General features: G+C 37.7%; 1 protein-coding gene across 2 annotated transcripts; it reads right to left on the reverse strand.

The window, feature by feature from the left end:
* Positions 1-273: 273 nt before the first annotated feature.
* spdef (SAM pointed domain containing ets transcription factor) lies at positions 274-21422 on the reverse strand. Of its 2 annotated transcripts, none has more exons than XM_027278910.1 (6): positions 21410-21422; positions 5071-5524; positions 4200-4397; positions 3966-4013; positions 3486-3620; positions 274-2240 (listed from the first exon to the last, which is right to left on the reverse strand). In XM_027278910.1, the coding sequence occupies exons 2-6, from the start codon at positions 5513-5515 to the stop codon at positions 2062-2064; spliced, it is 1005 nt and encodes a 334-aa protein (XP_027134711.1). In that variant the 5' UTR covers positions 5516-5524; positions 21410-21422; the 3' UTR covers positions 274-2061. The 2 variants fall into 2 exon arrangements, with proteins under 2 accessions (XP_027134711.1, XP_010740874.1); XM_010742572.3 differs by lacking the exon at positions 21410-21422 and adding an exon at positions 10864-11228.
* Positions 21423-21862: the final 440 nt, after the last annotated feature.

Here is a 21862-nt window from a genome sequence, read left to right on the forward strand (position 1 = left end):
CACCTACTTTATCCTTTCTACGTCCCTCCGCGAGATTAAAAAACTGGTGTAAAGTGGAAATTAGTTTACCTTGCACTTTCTTGAAAACACATCATGCTACCCGCAAGATTAAACTGCTCTGCGTAGCTCAAGGCACTTTTTCTTGGCAGATGAACAGTCCAATACAGTCTCATTTCACTGTGAGAATGATTATTACACAATTTAAAACCTGTTGGTCTTTATGAAAGAAAAACAGTTTGCTGAGGGGGGGTGGCCAAAGTGCATGTAACTGAAAACTTGACACCCTCAATTAGATTACACAACACGGAGATTAACGTTCAGATAAAAATGAGAGTTTATTGAGCCCTGTGTGAAGCTTGGATATCCTTGTTCAGGCAGACCTTCAGGCAAACTCCAGATGACATTAATAAGAAGGATTATGGTAAGAACTGAGTGTAACATATGCAGCCCCAAAGCTTAAAAATAAATATGAAATAAACATTCACAGAAATAAATTCAGACTACATGTATGAAATTGTCAGATATACTAATAAGATTTTAACTGAAATGTTATTTCATCCTGCTTATTTATTTAATTCCACCTTTATTCTGTCAAAAACTCAGTTTTCATTTCACACTGTAATTTGTCCCCAATGAGCATTTCATGTCAATTTTCATCATCTTATACACTATATTTCATGTTGGCTTTCTCCTGTCCGTTTTTCTGGATTAAGAGACAAAGAATTTGTAATGAAAAGAAATTTGTCATATCATTTAATAAAACATTTTGAATTAAATTATTAATTTGGAAAAAAGGACATATTAAGTGATCTGAAACAAATTGTGTAAGATTTGTAAAGGGACAGGATAAAATGCTGATGATCTTTAGACAGGAGTCTACAGTAACTTAAATGTTAACATCGGCATGCTGATATTCCCACAGTGACTAACATGCTGAATGTTACTTTTTAAAATATTATTTTAATGATGGCACTAGATGAAACATCAAGGGATCATAAAAGTTATATTAAGTCATCCTGACGGGAAAATTAACGTCTGCACAAAATCTTATGACATTACGTTCAAATAATCAACAAAAGTGGTTTGGATGACAGTGTTGGACTGACAGACGCTGCTGACATTACTAAAAATATATTTATAATTTCATGGTTATACGACACATTTTGTCTGTATTTATTTATATGATTATTTATTTTATATCCATTTATCCTATTTTTAAGACTTTGGGTCTCCACAGTAAAACACCCACAACACAAAAATTCAATAAATTGTACAGCAGTATAAACCAGAGTCAACAGCATAATATATATTCAGCAGTCAACAAATATTAAGGGAATGCATCACTCTTTACCAAGTTACAAGTGTCATTATCGATACGGTCACAGCAGAGTTTGAGGACTGGCCGAAGTCTTGGATCCAGATTCAGCAAACTACTGAAGTGTCTTTGTCTGAGACTTGTAGATGAGATAACAGAGCACCTTGTCCTGACTGACTGATTGTGTATATAAGAGCCAGGACCAAACCCAATAAAAGAAATGAAAGTATTCTAACCACATTTTCAGCTGTGGCAGAAAAACTGGCTCTAATTCAAACAGAGACAGTGGTCAAGATGAGCGAAACAAAAAGACAAAGCAAATGCAGCAGTGGGCGTTTTCCTGGAGCTTTTACGTAAGAGCGATCATTTCTAACTGGTTGGTGTAATGTGTGAAGGTTAATTCATATTATTATATATATTATTGAAAAATAAACAGGCAGATCATGCAAACGACAAGGCAGTTCTTTTTGGTTGTTTCATTCTGTAGTAGGAAAAAAAAAGCCTCAACAGCCACATTGTTTTGTGTCTTCTTCTCAGATCATGCACAGATAAGTCTTCACGCAGCAGCTGCCAGCTGTTACTTTAGTGTTGGCAGTGGAAGTGTGTACCAATGGGGTTGGTCAGTGCACATGTTCCATGTCACCTTTTCATCTCAGGCTTAGGTGTTCAGCAACATGGTGATGAGATGCTGTGTCCTTTCAGTTTTGTAGGTTTCTATCGCCTACTCCTCCCACTACGCTGCCGCCTCATACTGGGTGAACAAACTGGTACACCAGTCTCTGAGACACGTCAGGCTTGCGGATGATGCCCTTCTTGTAGTATTGACGTATGGAGCGGCTCAGCTTGTCATAGTTCATAGCAGGTCGATTCTTTCGGAGGCCCCACAGTCTTGCAACGTGAGCAGAGTCTTCAATTTTAAAAATACCTGGTGGGAATCACAAGAGATTCGACATTTGTAACAGTACAACACCACAAAATTAACATACATGCAGATCAATCTCCCACTCACATGCATATTTCTCCTCCTTTTTAAATTGCATCAACAGACTAATTTTAGAGACAAACATATACATTTGTAGTTGTATAAGAGTTGTAGTTTGAAATGATGCACTCTACTAGCAGCTTTGTCACTCAGGTGTCAGTTATCACTGAAATCAGTTAAAGTGTAAGCATGAACAGTACTACTAGTCTCAGGTGAAGTGTAGAAGAAAAGGATGCAGTTGATGTGTCAGTCGAAGGTTATTTGATGCAGTGAGATGAACTTTTAAAGTTACCAAACATAACTGACATTTCAATTGAAGATGAAAGCAGTTGAACTGTGAGTTAAAGTGTAAGTAGTACTATGAGTTGTAGTAGGTGAGATTTTAGTTAACACGTATGAGGTGAAAGCAGGTGAAGTGTCAGTTAAAGTGTAAGCACTGAAAGCACTTGATATTACAGGTGAAGTGTAAACTCTGAAAGTAGTTGAAGTGTAAGCTGAGGTAAAGTACATGAAAGTAGTTGAAGCTGAAATTGAAATGTGTCATGTGAAGCTCTGAAAGATTCTCAAGTCAAGTCAACTTTATTATCAATGCTGCCATATGTACAGAGAATTGAAATTGCGTCCTATGTAAAAGATGTGAAAAAAAAAATATAAAATAAAATATAAAAATATATACAAGCTAATTCTGAAGTATAAGTAAGTAAGTGAAGCGTAAGCATGAATAGTAGTTTAGGTCTCAGTTGAAGTGTAAGAGATGAAAGCAGTTGATGTGTAAGTTTAAGGTTAATCACTGAAATGAGATGAAGTTTTGAAGTGAAACCGTGGAGTAGAAGTTTTGGTTGTTTTGTTTGGCTGATTACTGAAAGCAGCTGAAGTTGAAGAATAGTAAATGAAAGTAGATGTCAGGTGATATGTAACAACTGAAAGGAGATGAAGTGTAAGTTGAGTTTAAAATAGATGAGGTAAGAAAAAGAAGAAAAAAAAGAAAAGAAATTGAAAAGGTTTGTTAGTAAAAAGTAAACATTAGCAAATATGTGCAGTTGAACTTTTGGTTGACGTGTGAACTGTGAGGAAATAAAAGTAGCTGTGAGGTGGCATGTAACAAGTGAAGGCAGATGAAGTGTCAAAGGAGTTTAAAGGAGTTTGGAGATACAAAGCTCTGCTGTAGCATTAAGAAAATGAAAATACCTTTTTCTTTATTGAGCCAGCGGATGCAGCGTCCATAGTTATGAGGTTTAAGCAGAAGTTCTCTGAGGAACTGCCACAGGTGAATGGGCTGACCTGAACAAGATGAATCTGCCTCGGACCAAAGTTCCTGAGCATCTAAACAACAACAAAAAAAAAACAACATTTGGACATTAAGACCACAGTGTAGTGATTCACAGAGAAAAATACACATTCACCAAGTCTCAGAAAATTACATTAAAGTTTCCAAACTAATCAGGAAAGCCAAAATCTTCTATCTCTAAATGATTGAATATGATATGCTATATTTTCTTAATACTACATAGAGGAGTTAACAAAATGTCTATTGGTATGTAGTCAAAGTGTGTAAATGTCCATAACAGTTTATTTTCCCTGATTCTGTGCAAAGTTATAATACAGTTTTTATGAATTTCAGTTAAAGATCTTCTTTAAATTACTGTTGTATGAGGAAAACAAACACACCAGGAGTTTTTGTATCTCCAACTGAACACTTCTCTTTCATCCAGGCAGCTGGAGAGAAAAGAGAGACAAGCAGTTAATAAAACTTTAAAAAATATATTTAAATGCTCTTCTTTTATTATTTTATTGTTACTATGTACTCCCTTAGATAGACAGACACTAAAACATTGGACAATACAATCATCATAAAAGCTGTAGCTGGTTATGATGAACTCATTAAATAAATATCAAACACACCTGATTTCCATATGTCAAGGTGTGCGTGCAGCGTGTCTCCACACTGTGGTGAGCGCTGACGAAACTCCTCCTCGCTCATGGCGCACAGGTCCTTTCCCGTCAGGTCCTGAAAAGACTTTCCTGCGTGGGGCAACCTGTACAGATGTTCGGTCCACAGCAGCCACTTCTGGACGTTCCCTGTGTTCCACTCAATAGGGTCTACAAAAACAGAGAATGATAGATGGTTGAGAAAACGTCCAGCTGTCCCTGCAATAAATTATTTGGTTTGGGATTATATTGCATCAACTTAAGTCAGTTTAACCGTTTTTTTCAGTGTGTTTTATGTTCTGCTCCTTTAACACATAATAAAGTCACTGAAAACACAAGGTAATCACGCTTTTATGCCACTACAGTTCTAATCAGTAGAAACAGATGACTGGGGATTGCACAGGTTTATGACAGCCAGGAGCCTTACAATACATAATGCTTCCTCTGTTTGCTTTATGAGCAGGAGCAGACCTCGCCCATAAGACTGTGTACACGTCCAATGGCAGGAAAGAGCCATCACTGTCTCAATCCAAAAGAACTCATGTAAAGGTCAGGATTAAACAGATCCTGGAGGCAGGCAAACACAGCTTTGCGTCAGTAAGGATATGATTTAAGAGATCTGTCATCTTGCCTGCGCTATCCACACAAACATGTGTTGATTTTGGGAGTAAGATCCAGTAGCTTAAATATTGCTGGCTCAATCTTGGTTTACCTGCAACTAACAGGCAAAACAGTTCGTTTTGTATCCTGAAAAATGCCTTGTGTACTTTGTCAGTTATATGTCTCTGTATTGTAACAATAAGATGACAAAATGCAGTAGCAGGTGTGTTGGACGGCAGCCTACCTGGGGTGATATTGAGGAGTTTGCAGGCTGTTTCAATGTCCTTCAGCACTTCTCCCACCACCATGCTCTGCACCTGCTCCAGAGAGCGCTCTTCCTCCTGGCCCTCCAGCACAGGAGAGACTCCCTGTTCCTGGCTATCAATAACGGGGCACTGCTCTGGTTCCTCCTGGGGCTCTATTCGAGCCATAGGTACAGTCAGTGCTTGGGAGGCCTCTGACACTTTCACCAACCAGGTGGCATCTTCAGTGAGGAGCATGTCGAAGCAGGAGAAATAGAGGCTTGGTATGCTGCGCTCAAGGGCTTCCATGTTTGGTTTTGTCTGGCCCAGGTCCCAAGGTTCTCCGGAGCTCCTGTTTCGCTCTAAGATGGCGAGTGAGTTCTCTGTCATCCCGATCCGGGATCCATACACTGTGCCTTCTGATAGACTGCCCACTGGATTTGACATAACTGGTACCTGAGGACAAGAAAGGCCAAGTTAAACTTTATATTTCCAACTTGCACATGAACTGAGAACCGTGTAAAGTTTTGGAAGTATCCTGTCAGCATTGCAAAATGTTAGTTATTCAATCAGCCACAACAGATCTTCCTGTAATATAAACTCTTTCAAAGATAAGAAAAGATGTTTTGAAGGTAAACATATAATTTAAATTATTAACAGTAATCCTGACAAAGGTCAAAAAGACAATACCTTCTTCAACAGTTCCCTTCCTGCAATTCTCCACCTGCTAAACCAACAATTGTTTTTGTTGAGTAAGAAACTCCATCAAAGCAGCTGCAGGCAAGGATCCCTTTTCTTAACGTGTTATGAGCTAAACTGGGGTGAGTGCTGGTTGATGCTCTATAAGAACCCAGATTCTAATGGAGATACTGGGGAAATGACCCTCATGAGAGTTAAAACACACACAGCGCTGACAGGCATGGGGCAAAATGGATTTGACTGAGTCTCTTATTTGTGGGTCAGTGGCCCAGAATGGCTGACGTGTTGGGGGTAGGTGACTTGTATTGAGACCTGAAACAGCTCTGCCGCCTGCCTCGACTTTCAAGGTGCCGTCTCTGCAGCCCTCTGTCTCCACTGTCAGCTGGAGTTTTTAATCAAGTTAGACAATGTGAAGAAGAGCGTGCACAAACAACCAAGGCGTCTGTTTTACGAGGACTCGACCGATAGCTGCGACAGCTTCATACTAACAGGAAATTGCCGTCATAAGTGTTCATTTATGGACGTCAGCTGTAGCACAAGTGCTGTAATCTCAGGGTGAACTCGCATATGGCACCCATAATGCGAAGCTGCCACAGCTGGCATATGAGAAGGCACACTGCTGACACGCACACCAGGTTATCAGTGGTTGTAGCTGATGCCACAGTAAAGGAAGTGTGCTCCCACGAAGCACATGTTCGAGAAGAGGCATGGCTTTATTTGTCAAGACACAAATAAATTAAAGTCTCATAAAAATCTGCAAAATGATGATAGCACGTCCGGCAGCTAAAATTTAGAGTTTAAAACGTTAAACCTCATTAAGTCTCATACGCTGATAAAAAGAAGAGGCTCTTCGGATGTAAAAAAAACAATTTATTTCACTTGTAAAATGTGAAAAAAATTACCAAAGAAGTTGGTGAAGAAGCTGATGATGGTCCTATAATTGAAATATTCACTTTTTTTGTCACAAGGTTTTACCTTTTTTTCAACTTTTGCACATTAAATAAATTGATACTTTTATCCTCCGAAGTGCCAACTTCCTTTTTTTGGGTTGTCACTGTATGCACACGCTTTGTACTATTTATTAAAAATCCTTGGATGCAAAAGTGCAAAATCTTTCACAATGTTCAGCTCAGACCTTTTCCGTTCTTCTCTCTTTTTCCCAACACATTCATCTTAAATCTGCCACCAACCTTTGAGAAAATGTCGACATTCTTTTCTAACAAACTTCCCCAAAGTTAAATGAAGTTATCTTCCCCACGGCTAAAACAGATTCCCCTTCTCTAGTCTTTGGTCCCCCGACCCCCCACCGTAAAAACCTCCTCCCCAGTTTTCCTTTTATCTCCAGATTTCTCGTAAACTATAACCCGCACTCCCTTTTACTCCATCAGGAGTCAGATTAAAAGCCACTGGTATCCCAGCCGGGCTGCTGCGTGTCAACTCGGCTCTGTAACAGCTTGCGCTAAGCCCATTAGCAAAGCAAATTTAGCCATATTACCTTCTTCCAAAAGGAAGAGGGAGCACAAGAAAAAGACACAAACACACACCCCTGGGGAGAGGGATTAAGACCCTGACTGATCTCTAAAATGAGTTTGGTCAAGACGCTGATATTCATTTCAGGAGCATTAGAGCTTGCTCCATTTACTCGGCAAAGTCAGCCTTTGACACTGACGGGAAAAGGACTCCGTCCACGCAGGCATCCACCATGGGAACCATATTTCTTCTACATGCTTGGTCAAATTAAACCAAACTAAATGAAATAAAAAAAAAAAGGAATAATGTGAAGATGTGACTAAATAAGTAAAAAAAATGTTAGTTTGGAGCGTGTGTCCAGCCTTTCACCTACATGCATTGTAGAAAAACAGCTTGCAGTACCTCTGGCTTGAAATTAAACTGCTAACTCATTTATCATTGTTGCAGAAACAGTTATGTGTCAGAAGTCAAGTAGTGTTTGGATTAAAGTTAATGAGTAGTGATTAAAACAAGCAAAGATCTTTCAAAATGTGTGTTTATCATGAATGATTCAGAAAAAAGTCTCCTGTGATATTTGACAAAATGTGAATCGGGTGTTTGGAAAAAAAAAAAAAAAGAAAAGGAAAAAGAAAAGGTCTGTGGTGTTTGAGTGTGGAGTTAAAGGAGTGTGTACAGCCAGGCGTGACTGTTTGCCATGTGAGCGTTAAAGGAAGATTTTCTTTCACTGTTATTGTTTCTCATGGGAAACTTAGGAACCAAGTAAGGAAGTCATTGTTCCGAGAACAAGGAAAACAAGGAGTTTCATCTTTGTGTCAAGCTCATTGCACATTGCTGGGGAGAAAACCTGCAGGTTAGAGGAAGTGATTACAATCAGTGGACTGGTGCTTTAGACCCGTTTTTATGGCAGCTGCGACATGTGCAGGTGCTCTGTTCACATTATAAATTAGGTTTATTTGTTGCTTTTTAGGCTGATAATTTTAAAAGTTGTTTGCTTATTTTATGAATCAATAATAAAGGCTGATTTTTTTGAGCGTGTGCTTTCAGTGACTTCTATTTTTATTGCTAATAACTACTGTTTTTATCTAACTCTAAGTGATAATGCTATCAATTGTGAGTGATAGATTGGACCCCAGAGGGTTTTAACTGCCAATGGGGCATGTTACTCACTCAGTGATTCATCTTTACCGTTAGTCAGGTGCACTGGCATTAGGCCAATGTCTTAGGAAACACTAAACCATCGCTAATACTTTGCTGTTGGTTGAACAAAATGTTCACAGTAGTCATAGTTACAGTTAATGATGCAGAAGATTAGAAGTTTAACAAGACTCGATGGAAAAATAAGCACCGCAGCAATAATCACCTGTTTTTTGGCAGATAAATCAGAGATAGTGAAGATATGGAGATTCTCTGCCTGAGGGATGTTCTGATGCAGCTGGATTTTATTTGCCAAAGGATCAAACAGAGCAGGTTTTTTAATAATAGCATAAAAAGTAAATATAAGAGGTACAATCTTTAAAAAGTGCCATTTAAATCATGTTATAGCAGTGTGACAAAAAAAAAGGAATGGGACAGACAAACTGCACTACCCTATGTCAGGGATTATGAACAATAGTGCAACATTAAGTCAATTTCTATTCACCTGTTTTTTGACCTTTAAAAAGAAATGTGCATAAAAAAAACCCCAAAGAAATTCAAGGTTGTAAAAAATACTTCATTGTATACATGAAGCATGTGACTTAAATGTCCAGTGAAGATGTAAAAAATAGTGAAAGACAGTGACTTAAATGTCCAGTGAAGATGTAAAAAATAGTGAAAGACAAAAACATCAGATCCGTGTGGAGCGATGAGGAGACTCTAACCTTCCCCAAATGAAACAAACCAATGACATATTTTTATTCACATTCTGTTCATTTGAGATTTGACTAGCAGTCGTTTAATTATATTTCCTCTTCCACAATGACACTGCTCAACTGAACTCAGCTCAGCAATGCAATTGGCGTTTCCTCAATGGCATTTTCCTTTGGCAGATTTTCTAGGAAATTCATTTAAAATTTGCGCTAAATTTGGATGGGAACTTGACTAAAGCCAAAGCTACAAGCAAGTATTCTTGTGGGAAAACCCTCTCCTTTATATAACTTTCCGTATCCGGCCATTTTTGTAACTTTCCAGAAACTATCATCAAACATTCCTGCTCACTTCATGCCATGATTGGTCAGTCATGCGGTCAAAAAAAAGAAGAAGAAGAAGCCGCACTTTAAAAGTTATCATTCAAGCTCTCCTGTTTCATTCTTGAGACTACAACTATTACTGACATTTTTAATGTCAACAACCAAGTGCAACATTACGAATGTTTTACAGGAGAGACTGTGGATTTCAGCATGCTGTATGAACTAATGATTGAACATAATCTTAGGCTTAATTCTTACTACACATAAGCAGCTGACCTTTTTTAAAACACAGGTGTCATCAGTGACGCTCATTAAGGTTCTGTTTCGTACAATAGCAGCCTCCAGACTCTGTTTGACCTTAATTAGCATAATTGGTCACACCTGTGTTTACACGACTGTTTCATGTCAAAATGGCTGCTGTGAAAAAGGTCTAATCTTCTTCTTAAACATCAACATTAGAGTGCACCACACACACACACACACAATGTATAAATAAATGAATAAAGAAAAAGTAAAGTAAAGCTCCCCTCCACACTCCCATATTTCTGTACAGTCTATTAGAGAGCCAGCTTTTAGCGTGCTCCATGAATAGGGTCCTTATTTTAATAAACACAACAGAGTGGAGTAATAAAGTAGGTTACTATGACGTGATAGCTCTGAATAAAAGGCGCACCTGCACCTCTAGAAATAACAGAAAGCCTAGTTCAGTTATTTCTGTTTATATCTTACTTTTGTTACAGTCTTGTCTTGGGCAGTGGTCGTTTTTAGTTTCAATCCTAATTAAATACCTTGCCTTATCCCAGAGAGCAGCGACACATTTGTTTGAAATTTGTCAGCTTATCGTTGTGGTTTTTGGCATCGAACCACCAACAACCCCCCAGACACCGTCTATCTGACCACATTTTGTTTTTTTATCTTTCTGTGGAAAGCTAATATGTGACTGGACAAGAAAAACAGGTAACAGGCATGAGTAAGGTACAGAGCAAACACAAAGAAAACATGATTAGTTAAATCAATAAAATAGATTTATCTCCTCCATTTGCCCCTCTTTTAGATCTTCAAGCCTTTTCTGTATATTATCTACTATCTTTCAGCAACACAACATTATCTATCAGTTTTAAATCCATAGTCTCAGACTCATCAGTTGCTGTGAAAAATACTAACAAAACTATCTATAAATTTTTTTAAGATTAGATTTTTTTTAAATATTTTAACTGTGTGCCAAAACTTAAAGTCTGTACACAAGTTGTTAATAACCATAAATAATAATAAAAAAATAAATAAATCTGTAGATATTGCACAGATGTTGCACAGAAGATGCTCTTTATTTCCCCTGAATGATGATGACATCAACAACAGGTGCAAGTTGGTCATCTTAAACTTTACAGTAACATGTGAACAAATAAATAAAACCTAATTATATCAGACACATATTTAGGACAGTTAGTGTCTTCTTACCGAGGCAAAGATGCTCTGATGACCAGAGGCGAAGACTTGACTGGATGGTGGCAGATGCAGTGCAGGTCTGGTTCTGCTGATGATGAAGGATGGCCTTTTTGGTCCCGTTGCAGACCAACACCCAGCTAGACACCTGGGCACTACCTGAGGTTAGAGGTGCAGCAGGCACCCTTCAGTCTTCAATATCTCTCCCTTGATGACTGTTGCACAGTCTCCAGCCTGAGGCCTCGGACACTCCTAGGCTCTTTGGTACAATTACAGTAAACCTGAAGACACAGCCTAAAGCAAAACTCCAAACTAAACCTCAAGTGAAAGCACCTGCTGGGGGTGTGTACAAAGTGAGAAGCAGCGAGAGCAAGTGACTGGATGAGTGAGTGCAAAGGAATTCCAGCACCATTGACTGCAATTTATATTTATAGGGCAGTCGTGTTTACTTATGCACACAAGCCAGTGTGTGTGTGCGTGTGTGTGTGTGTGTGTGCGTGTGTGTGCGTGTGTAAAGTGCCAATGTCTTGCAGATTAGCTCAGACCTCTTCAAACACCACTAGTTGACCTCAGTCTTAGGTGACAGACAATTCAAAGTGATAAGAGAAAAACCTTTTATAACAAATGAAAGTAGTGGAAAATAACTGTACTTGACAGAGTGCCATTCATCAGGTACTGCAATTAAATAATAATCTGAGATACTTGTACTTTAATTGAGTGTTTCTCTTTTATGCTACTTTACATATCTACTCCACTACAATCATTTGGCAGCTATAGTTACTAGTTACATCTCAGATTAAGATTTTAAAGCATAAATTTATAAAGTAAAAGACTAAACCGAGATTAAACAAGTTCTTCTTCTCAGAAGGTTTCAGTCAAATAATTGTTAGAGTCCCAAAAGATATCCAATATTTCATAAAAATTGCAATTATTAGAGGAAAATCCAAAATATGAACACAAATTTTTGCAGCAAAACGTGTATTTTATGCTATTAATCATCAACAACCCCTTTGACTTATGTGGTGATCTTTTGGAAGGACCTAACCTCCCAGAATGGGAACCAATTGGGATCGTACAGAATAATGTGTCAGTCACAAAAGTCATTTTTCTGCAGGACAAGTGCATTTTGCTGATGATACCTTTTACTCTTACTTAAGTAGGTTTTTAAATGCAGGACTTTTACATGTAATTGAGTATTTTTTAACACTTTGGTACCAGTACTTTTACTGTATCTAAGCGCTTCTTCCACCGCTGTAAGGCAGCATCACCTTTTATTGAGTTTGTGGAGTTCCCTCCCTATTTGCATTTTTCACAGTGCAGAATCAGGTGACCTGCAGCTACAGCAAATAAATAGCTGGAGATTCTGCTCAGACAATATTTGAAGGACAAAAGTCAATCTGCACTTTACGAAAACCTTAAGAAAAAATTGGCTCTTAACTTTAAACATTAACTCATAATGTGGTTAAAGCACTGTTGGAAGGAGTTTTCAGAGCCCTTTACCTAAGGATAAGTTCACATTTTTTCTACATCCAAGGACTCTAGATCTTGTTCTAGATAAGTTAACTCATAAGTATGTTAATTTCATATTGTAAAAACGAGTATTATCTCATGGACATGTTAGCATTACCAGTTGGTTAAGCTGTTGAGTAATTTGCACAGTAATAATTTAGAAAATTTCTAATTTAAGTAATGTTTATGAAACTAGGTCTCTTATCCCATCTCTTTTGTATGGATTCAGTACAATGTGAAGAGTGAAAATAAATCTACAAAAAAAACTACAGCATTCTTCGTGTTCATTAATAGAGAGAGTTTAACTCACTGTCTATAGTTAGAGTTATCACACCTCAGCCAGGACAGAAAAGTTCCAGTCACTGAATTTTGTCATGCTGGAAAAGAAAAAAAAACCCAAACCAGTCTTTCCAGTCCACAGAAAGAGGTGGCCTATGGGTGGCCCCCGACTTTTTTAACTACTATCTGACAAACAGTTTACAATACAGTGTTAAACAAATCCACTATTACCTGCTGATATAACTTGGATTGGGATAACTAGAAAAGGGATAATGCAGCAACATAAAAATCTGTTTTATTGCCTCAAACATAAAATATCACAACCACTTCAAAAATCCACTTATCTGATCGACTCTGACCCTGGCCTGGTGAAAAACACTTAGCTTAGATTAGCAAATCACAACTGACTCCTGTAAACACCTCTCTGGCACAATCCAGACTTTCAGCTCAACAAATATTCAATCCACAAAGAGGAATCACACATCTCCACCATCTATTCCAGAGCAACTCATTTATCTCATTTAAAGACCTGATCCAGAGGATTGGGAGGAGGAAACCCTCTCAAATTCATACAAATTAGTTCAGAAATGTGTTTATTATGACAAGAAATTATTATTATACTATTATTATTATTATTATTATTATTATTATTACAGTATAAAATGCAGTATAATGCTATTATTATTATTATTGTGGTTATATTATTACAGTCTGTCTATCTATCTGTTATCAATTACCGCTATATAAATAAAATCTTACTGAACTTTTAGTTGATTAATTTATATATATCTTGTTTATTCTTCCCTTTTTAATTGATCTCCACAATTACCCTGATTATTTACATACACACACACATGCACACACACACACACACACACACACACACACACACACACATGCACATACACTGTGTCTGTCTATCTGCATACACAGGTTTTTTATGTGTGTTTTTTTTCGGGGTACTAGACCTCCTTCCTTGTCCTTTGTTTCCAACATGCCCACTGGCTCTAACTGATGTGGTATATACTGTCAGTAGTGCTTTGTAGAAGTCCTGCAGGTGCTGGGTACTGGTCCAGTCAGCCAGAATAACATCTGTATGGATGTGATGGGCATGTAATAACATAGCTGATGAAGGTGGAGATTATTTTAACTGCTTTATATACTGTTGGATACTTAATAGCAGCACATCATACATAAGCTTAGATTTTGTTTGTAAATCGCAAAGTGCTAATTCTCATTCAATACAAGCTGAGTATCAACTTATACTTAACTATAATTAAAGCAACATGGTGCAGATATTTGGTATTTTCCAGTGTGTAGTACCACTGTTACTTTGCAAACAGCCAAACATCAATTAAGTGGAACAACACAAGACATAGCAGCCAGCTAATATTATCTAGATAATCTTAGTCCAACAGCAGCGGTGTCTGTCTTTCAGCCTTTTAGTTCATACAGGTCTCACCAACAACTAAAGGTCAGTCCCACCCGGTTTAACTCTTGTCCGACGGCTTCTTGTTTTGTCACTCTCTTCTTTTCTGTTCTTAGCTTCTCTCTGTGTCCATAGAGGCTGCTGAGCCCTGTTACATTTCCTGTGTGCCCAGCTCCTGTTCTGGCATGACACCAGCTCCACTCACCATCAGCATGCCCCCACACCCTGGGATTTAAAACCTAAAAGGCTTCCTGGTGGTCCAAAACAAACTCTAACACTGCTGGTGCTCTGAGCTCAAAGTCTGAGCAACTCTACTAACTGATTTACTTAACTGCATTTTTGCATATGTTGCATGAGATAATCATAGAGCTGCAGCCTTTGTATTATTGTATTATGTTTAGGTATTATGTCTCATGAATGAAAGTTCATTCTGGTAAAAATAATAAAACCTTTTCTTTATTTCTTTCTCAAGGCCGAAATACTTAGTCGTTTCAGAGCTTTTAACCATATCACTCAGTCTTTATCAGCAGGTGGAGTTTGCTTGAAGCTCAGGTTTTAAACCTGAGCTTCTGTTAACATGTCTGTTAACATCGGACAATCCAAATAAGGTGTTGCCATTCCATCATGTGGTACGACTCCACTTTCCACACATATCTTGCAAACATCAAGGAGCCAAAAGCACAAAGCACCCAACAACTTAGAGTAAATTACTGTTGGGGCAGCAATTCATAAAAGCTGTTTGATCATGTTTGTTAAAGGGGGGTCACAATTTGTTTTTCTATTCATAACTAAAGTAAAAGTACATAAGAATATGACATTTAGGCTATATTATTAAGTGACAGTACACCACTTGAGACTAAAGTTTTTGGTTGGATGATTTATAATGGTATCCCGGCAGCAAATTCACAACTTAAGTGTTGGCACTTACAGTAGGATGGTTGATTTCAAAGCCAACAATAACAACCATTGAAAACAAGCACCTGCTGAGATCTCCATCTCTCTCTCTCTCTTCATTGGAATATTGACGTCAGCACTGCATCTCACCTCTGAGATTATTTGTGCTGATTTAGGGTCATTGAATCTTAAGAGCAAATGTAAGAAACTGTCTGTGTACGTCTGTTTGCCAACTGCAAAGTGAAGCATTGTAGTGAAAAATGGTTTCTTTCAGAGGAGCGCTTTGCGTAATTTAGGCCTGTTTGAACAATGCAGCTCTGTCAAAAGCCCAGGAATAACAGGTGTATGCGAAAAGGCTTTCAAAGAAAAGCTTGTTATTAGTAAGACAGTGGTTACCCGCAACAATAAAAGTACTTTAAGACTACTGTATATCTAATCTTTCCTCCTCTAATCTTGCTTTTAATTCACAGTGGTAAGTTCCTAAATGGCCAGCCTTCTGATAGCAAAGGCCAAATCCTAAAGTTTCTTTTTCTCTTTCAGTTCCAAGACATATTTTCTATTCTTTTATTTCCAGTGCAGGAGCTGCGGAGTTGATATGGTTAGCCACACAGTCTGAATGGAGTAATTGTAAGTTACAGAGAGGGTGTGCACAAACTGCGTCAAGACTTTTTTAGCAGCTGAGTGTTTGTAGACACACCAAATCAAACCGTGAGCGATGACAACCTCCTTTCATTCAATACGAATTCATGCGTTTCATGACATACAGCAAAAATGCAGACGTGCATTTGTTTGTGAGGCGTGCATACACAAACAGACGTTTATTACTTCATGTCGTGTAAAATCCCTTTCAAACAGAACTGAATGTGTTGTAATATTAAGAGAAATAATTACAGATTTCTAAGAGGAAAAAACGTCTGTTTGCTTTTGGCTTAACCCGCATCCCGTTCATCAACAAAATTTGCATGGCAGTTTCTTCAACCTTTTCCTTGGCACAAAAACAACATTCTCATGGTTGAAAGACAATGAGGTAAAAGAAGGAACAGTGCAGAATTGCGGCACTGTGATCTTGAATTGAGTAATGATTGTGCAGGTGTCCCTACTTTAAACAGATGTCATTTACCCACCTGAGTTGTCTTAGCAAATTCAATATATACCAATAGTTGTTGAGCTTTGTTGAGTGAATAAGTCAGTATCTTGTCAGAATAGGTGAGATATCTTCTCTGCCTTTGGTTGTGACAGCTCTTTCAATAATCAGATGGAAAGCGGAGCTACTTTTACTTCTTCACATCAGAGATATGTCAGGAACAAATTCATTCTGCTGAGTGAATACATTTTGATGACTACAATAATAAATACACCTGAGTATTTATGTTCAACAGCATTGAACCTCTTTTAAAATTACTTCCTCTCATAAACTGAGAGGGACAGAGAGACGTTGATTGACAGTGATGTATTCAACTTAAACGTTACTCATTTCATGGACAGATTGAGACAGAGTTAAGATCGATTTCCACTGCAGAGACATGCCCGGTCCTGCAGATGTGCAATAAGAAATGGCTGTGAGGTCAAAAGATGATGTAAAGCGTTACATAATAGAAGGGACAGACACGTTCACCATGTGCAGAATGCAAAGGAGTTTTATCATGTTTTTTCCAGCTTTTTATTGTGAACTGATACTGAAACCCTGATTGTAATTATCAGTGAGCTAGGATATGAATGTAGATTAGTGACTAGTAGTATGTTCACAAGCTCAATGACCAGCAGAAGATAGAAGTTTTTTTTCTTCATTTGTAGTGCAGGTAGTCCATAAGTGTCAGAGAATATATATAATCTTCTGCATATAATCTTCTTCTAGCATTTGTTGAGGAACATAACAAAGAGGAAGGACCATACAGTGATCATTTAAGCGAATAAACTGATTTATTAAATACAACCCAGTGTCTTTCAAATGGCAAACGTTTGTGAAACATGATGTTGCCACCATGTGTGTTCTGCATGTTCCAAAATCACTTTTGTGAAGCGGTTTCGGAAATTTGATTCAAACCTGGAATCATTTTTTGGTCTCTTGAAAACTGTAAACACTGACATGGCTACAATATGTTTTGTTGCCAACAGCTCCTGAGATAAATATCTGAGCCTTGAGCTGCTAAATTCTCCACTATGTTCAACACAAGTTGCTAACTGCCGTTTGGTGCTGAGCAGGTAGTGTACAGTGGCTTTTTTAGAATAAACAGCTATCTGCTCTGGCACACATGTAAACAATACTGATGACAGCCTGTTGGTCTATGACTTCAAATGACATATTTTTATTCCATTATTAATAGGAATATATTGAATTTAGCCGCTTAAATGATAAAATGAATTGGACTAAAAACAAATAATAACATTTTTCATTATTATTATTCTATACTTTTGACATTTACATGCACTCAGGGCAGAAACACATAATAAAGACAAGTCAAGAAACTTATTTTCATTTCATATTCTCACGCTTTATGTTGACATGTTTGGCTGAATGTGGTGCCACACTAAAGATCATGCATTTACTGCAACTCAAGATGATCTTCATATTCTCATATTGCTATTGACTTGGTTTGTTTGTTGGGTTGCACCTGTGTAGTTGGCAGTGCCAACGCTGTCAAACGTCATTTATTTAGTTTCATGTTACTTGATGGGTTCATATTTTCCCCTGCACACCATCAGTAGTGCCTGAAACAACGTGACAAATGTGAATTTAGATACTTTGTTTAAACACGAGAAACGTTACAGCGTCAAAATTATCATCACATTCTGTTGGCTTGAATTACATTTGTTCAAGCATCTTTGCATGTCACCATGCAGGCAAAAGCGGGGCTGTGCCAAATTTGAAGCAACTGAAGCAGTAGATAGCTGGAAGTTGTTGTACTGTTGCCAGCAGGAATACATGTGTCTGGAAAACACAGAGACTTCTATTGTGCTGCTAAATTAGCCAATCACAATGCAACAACAAGCACTGATGACAGATACCACTGCCACTCGCTTTGACCAACAAGCTGATTAACCTGGAGATTTTACTTTTGATGGCATCTAGTATGACGACACACAGGATAAGATAAAGGTTTTTAGTAATTACTGAAATTAAGGATCTCTAGAGTTAAAGGTAGATCTGTTTCAAAGAAAAAACGAGAAAGAGAAATCCTTTATGGAATATATTACTGATTGTTATTGTGTTCCTGAGTTGGAACTCAAAGTGGAAAAACAGGTTTAAGAGTGTCACCATTTTTTTTTTTTTGGGGGGGGTGGGGGTCTTTCAGGAGGAGATGTACAAACATAACAGATGTTGGATTTAATTCAAAGAAGACACGTGACAAAGATAAATTATAGGTTGTCGGGGTGTGTTTTGTTGCCAAGGTTTACCTCAAGCATACACACCTCACCTCTATCTCAATACAATAAGACAGGCAACAGTTACAAATTACTACAAAAGCAGAGGAGACAACCCTTTTCTCTGACTTCAGTTTAAATTGGTATTGATTATTGATGGCCCAGACCTATCAAATAAATGTGACCTTAAAGAATTATAACATTTGAGTCACGGTATGCTTTACAAAACATGCATTTATTTAAACAAACATAACAAGCTACAGGCTTCTTTTTCCATAGGGACTGGACTTGGGAAGCGCAGAGTGGCCTGGTAGCTGAAGGGGTACAAGCTACGTGGCTGCATACATACATTTGCATGTGGATAAGCCCTCTATGTGTGTGTGTGTGTGTGTGTGTGTGTGTGTGTGTGTGTGGTTGTATTTCAGGCGTATATATGTAATGTAAAAAAAAAAAAACAATTTCCCCATTGAGGGATCAAGTAAGTTAATTTTCTTCTTTTTTTATTAATGTCTGTGTAGTCTAACAAGTTGCTTTCATATTGCTAAACATTGCTTTTATGACTATTATCCTTTAAGCCAGATAATGGGAGCACTTAACTGCCATTGATAAAAGGCTGACTTGTCCCTATCTGCAGTTAAAATCTGTTAAACTGATACACTAGCAACCAATATTAAATCTTCAGCCAGAAATCTAGGTATCAGTATTTGCTTTGAACCACATGTCAACAGTTTCATTAAATCCTGCTACTTAATATTTACAACTTTAAACCGACTTTGTCTGCTCCTGTCATAGAAAGGTCCGTTCTTTTGTCTTTGTGTATTGCACTGTTTACATTGGAGTACTGCAACTTAACAAAAACACAGAGTTATATGCAGCTACACATCATATTGTCAAAAAAGTGGTTTTCCGTGAACTTAGTGACATTTGAAATACGGGACAATGTTGCACAGGGCTGCACAGGGGTACTTCGCCCCTTACAAGGCAGCTAATGCCTTCAGTGTATAAATGTGTATGTGAATAGGTGAATGAGATATGTAGCGTAAAAGCACTTTGAGTGGTCAGATGACTAGAAAGGTGCTATATTAAGTATATAAGTACAGTCCATTTAACATTTACTTGCTAGTTGCCACGAGATCATTACAAATGATGTTTGACCGACTTGTCCAAGTGACTTGTTGGACTTCTTCATTCTCATGTATTTATTCAAGCACTTTGTAACCTTGTTTAAATACATGCTATACAAATAAAGTTGTCATTATATATTATTAGCTACTGCTGAGTGTCAACCATTCTCAGAAACATTTGACATTTTGAAGGAATAACTTTTACAAAGCAGACTTTGTAATAATTTCCTTTTTTTTTAACTGCTGTAAGCTGTAAACACAACACTGACATATTATCACCTTATGGTGTAGTTATGCTGAATGTTTTAGCAAACAGTTACAGCTTATTTTCACATCCAGTTGTTACAAAACAACATTAATATTCATTTGGAGTCATGTTTCTGGCTACCTGATGAATGCAAGTTTAATATTTACTTTTCTTTCAGCTCGTGCACTCTAACAACTGATATAAATATCTGTCTCCTTGGCTGCTAAATGACCCACTATGCTCCATGAGCTATGCTGGACAGGAACTATATATGTATGTAAACACATATATTAATCTAGTTTAGCAGTAAATGTATTGTCTGAGGTACTTTACTTACTTTGGTTTAGTTTTTTTATCTTGTGAAACCTATTACTCAACCACAATTACCCAACAGTTCTAGTGAATATTTACCTTTAGAAGTTTTACAGAGAAAACGTCATCATAATCTTACAACATGCTTGACTTTCTATGGATGCTAGACAGTGTAAACACTGAGTGTAAAACTTGGCACCTCGACCAGATATTAAAATGCTGTTCATGATTCAAGATTACTCGGAAAGGCCAGTTAAAGTACTTTTGATGCCAACTCTTATACAGGGATTTTTTTTAAAACTGTAATGCAGTATTTTCTTATTGTAGTATTTTTTTTAAACTTCTTTAATGAAATGATCCTCCACTCTTTAATCTCCTCTGAGTTCTCAATGCTCTTCACAAAAGGTTTGGCTTGTGTTGGTTGTAGTTTATGATGCCTGCAGCACTCCCCACCCAGACAAATAAAATCCCTAATCTAATCACACTGATTCTTCCGAGACAGGAGGAACCCTACCAACCAGATGGTGTATGAAAACACACGGCTGCTTCCTGTCTCCGACACTGACCGCACCGGTGTACAAATCATTCACCATACTGAGTGTGTAAATGTAAGATTTTAAAGACTTGTTTTTGGGGGTTTAAATTGCTTGTTTTTGAGGAAGTAAAATCTAATATCACTGCTGTGTGGTGATGCATGGAATTGGTGAGTGGTATTTGTTGTGCATTGCTGGGGGCAAGACAATATGGAGAGGTAATTTTGAATTTTAACAGATATGGATCAGAGGAAGAGCTTTTTAAATTAAACATTTAAGTTTGCCTCAAGCACTTCCACATAGTGTTTTGAAGAAACTAGCTCTTAATGAGATATTTTATTTAAGTTTGAAGTTAAACCGCCTGTGACCTTGACTAGGAATGAGCACAAATTGATTAAAAAACATGATCTTTTTATCTTTAACCTCTCTTTTTCTACAGTATGCTTTACATTTGGCTTTCCAGGCATGAAACACTGACACCTGTGTTTCATTCTTACACTTTTATGGTCTCGATGCCTTGAGCTAAAGGCATGTTTGACTTGACAGTAATGATGGGCAGTTATCCATCATTAAAAACAAAACAAAACTATTGACACAAGTGGTAGGTGTGAACAGAGGTACGATAAGAGATAAAGTCAATATTTGTCCTCAGTTACCCTGTCACACGATTTCTACACAAGCCCCATTCGAATAGTCACCTCTCAGTGCTCACCACCTGCATGCACACCACTCGTGCCCACACGCAAATACAGTATACCTGTGTTGCTATGCACCGTCAGGTTCATCCCAATGAGCCAATTTGAAGACAGTAAAATGGTGTCAAGTATCAACTAACATGGTGCAGTTCAAATGACAGACATATCATACTTACCTTATGGATTTTAGTGGAGGATGTGGACTTAAAGAACAGCAAACCAGCTAATGAATATTTGCATGAAATCCATTCATTTTGACCTGAAATTAGTTTGAAAGAAGTTTGTGAAACCGAGAACCAAAGACAAACACTTTCCCCGGATACAGATAACAGATACTTGTGTATCTTTCTATCTACATTCTTTGGAAATGTATTAATGCCATTTACATCACCATCACTAAACAAACAGAGGAGGTTGAATAGTTGGACGTGGTTGTGTGATAGTACTTTAGACTGGGTCTTCTTTTTTGGTAATATGAAGCGGCTATGTAATTTTGTTCTGTGACTGTAGCACCACCTAGAGTGTCCACTGTGTCTTTCTGTAAATTTAAGTCTCCTGAGCAGCAATCATCATCTGAGAACCGTGAATATCTGTACTACATTTTATAACAATCCATCGAGGTTTGTCAA

Source organism: Larimichthys crocea, chromosome VI (assembly GCF_000972845.2).
Source record: "Larimichthys crocea isolate SSNF chromosome VI, L_crocea_2.0, whole genome shotgun sequence".
Lineage (NCBI taxonomy): Eukaryota > Metazoa > Chordata > Actinopteri > Sciaenidae > Larimichthys > Larimichthys crocea.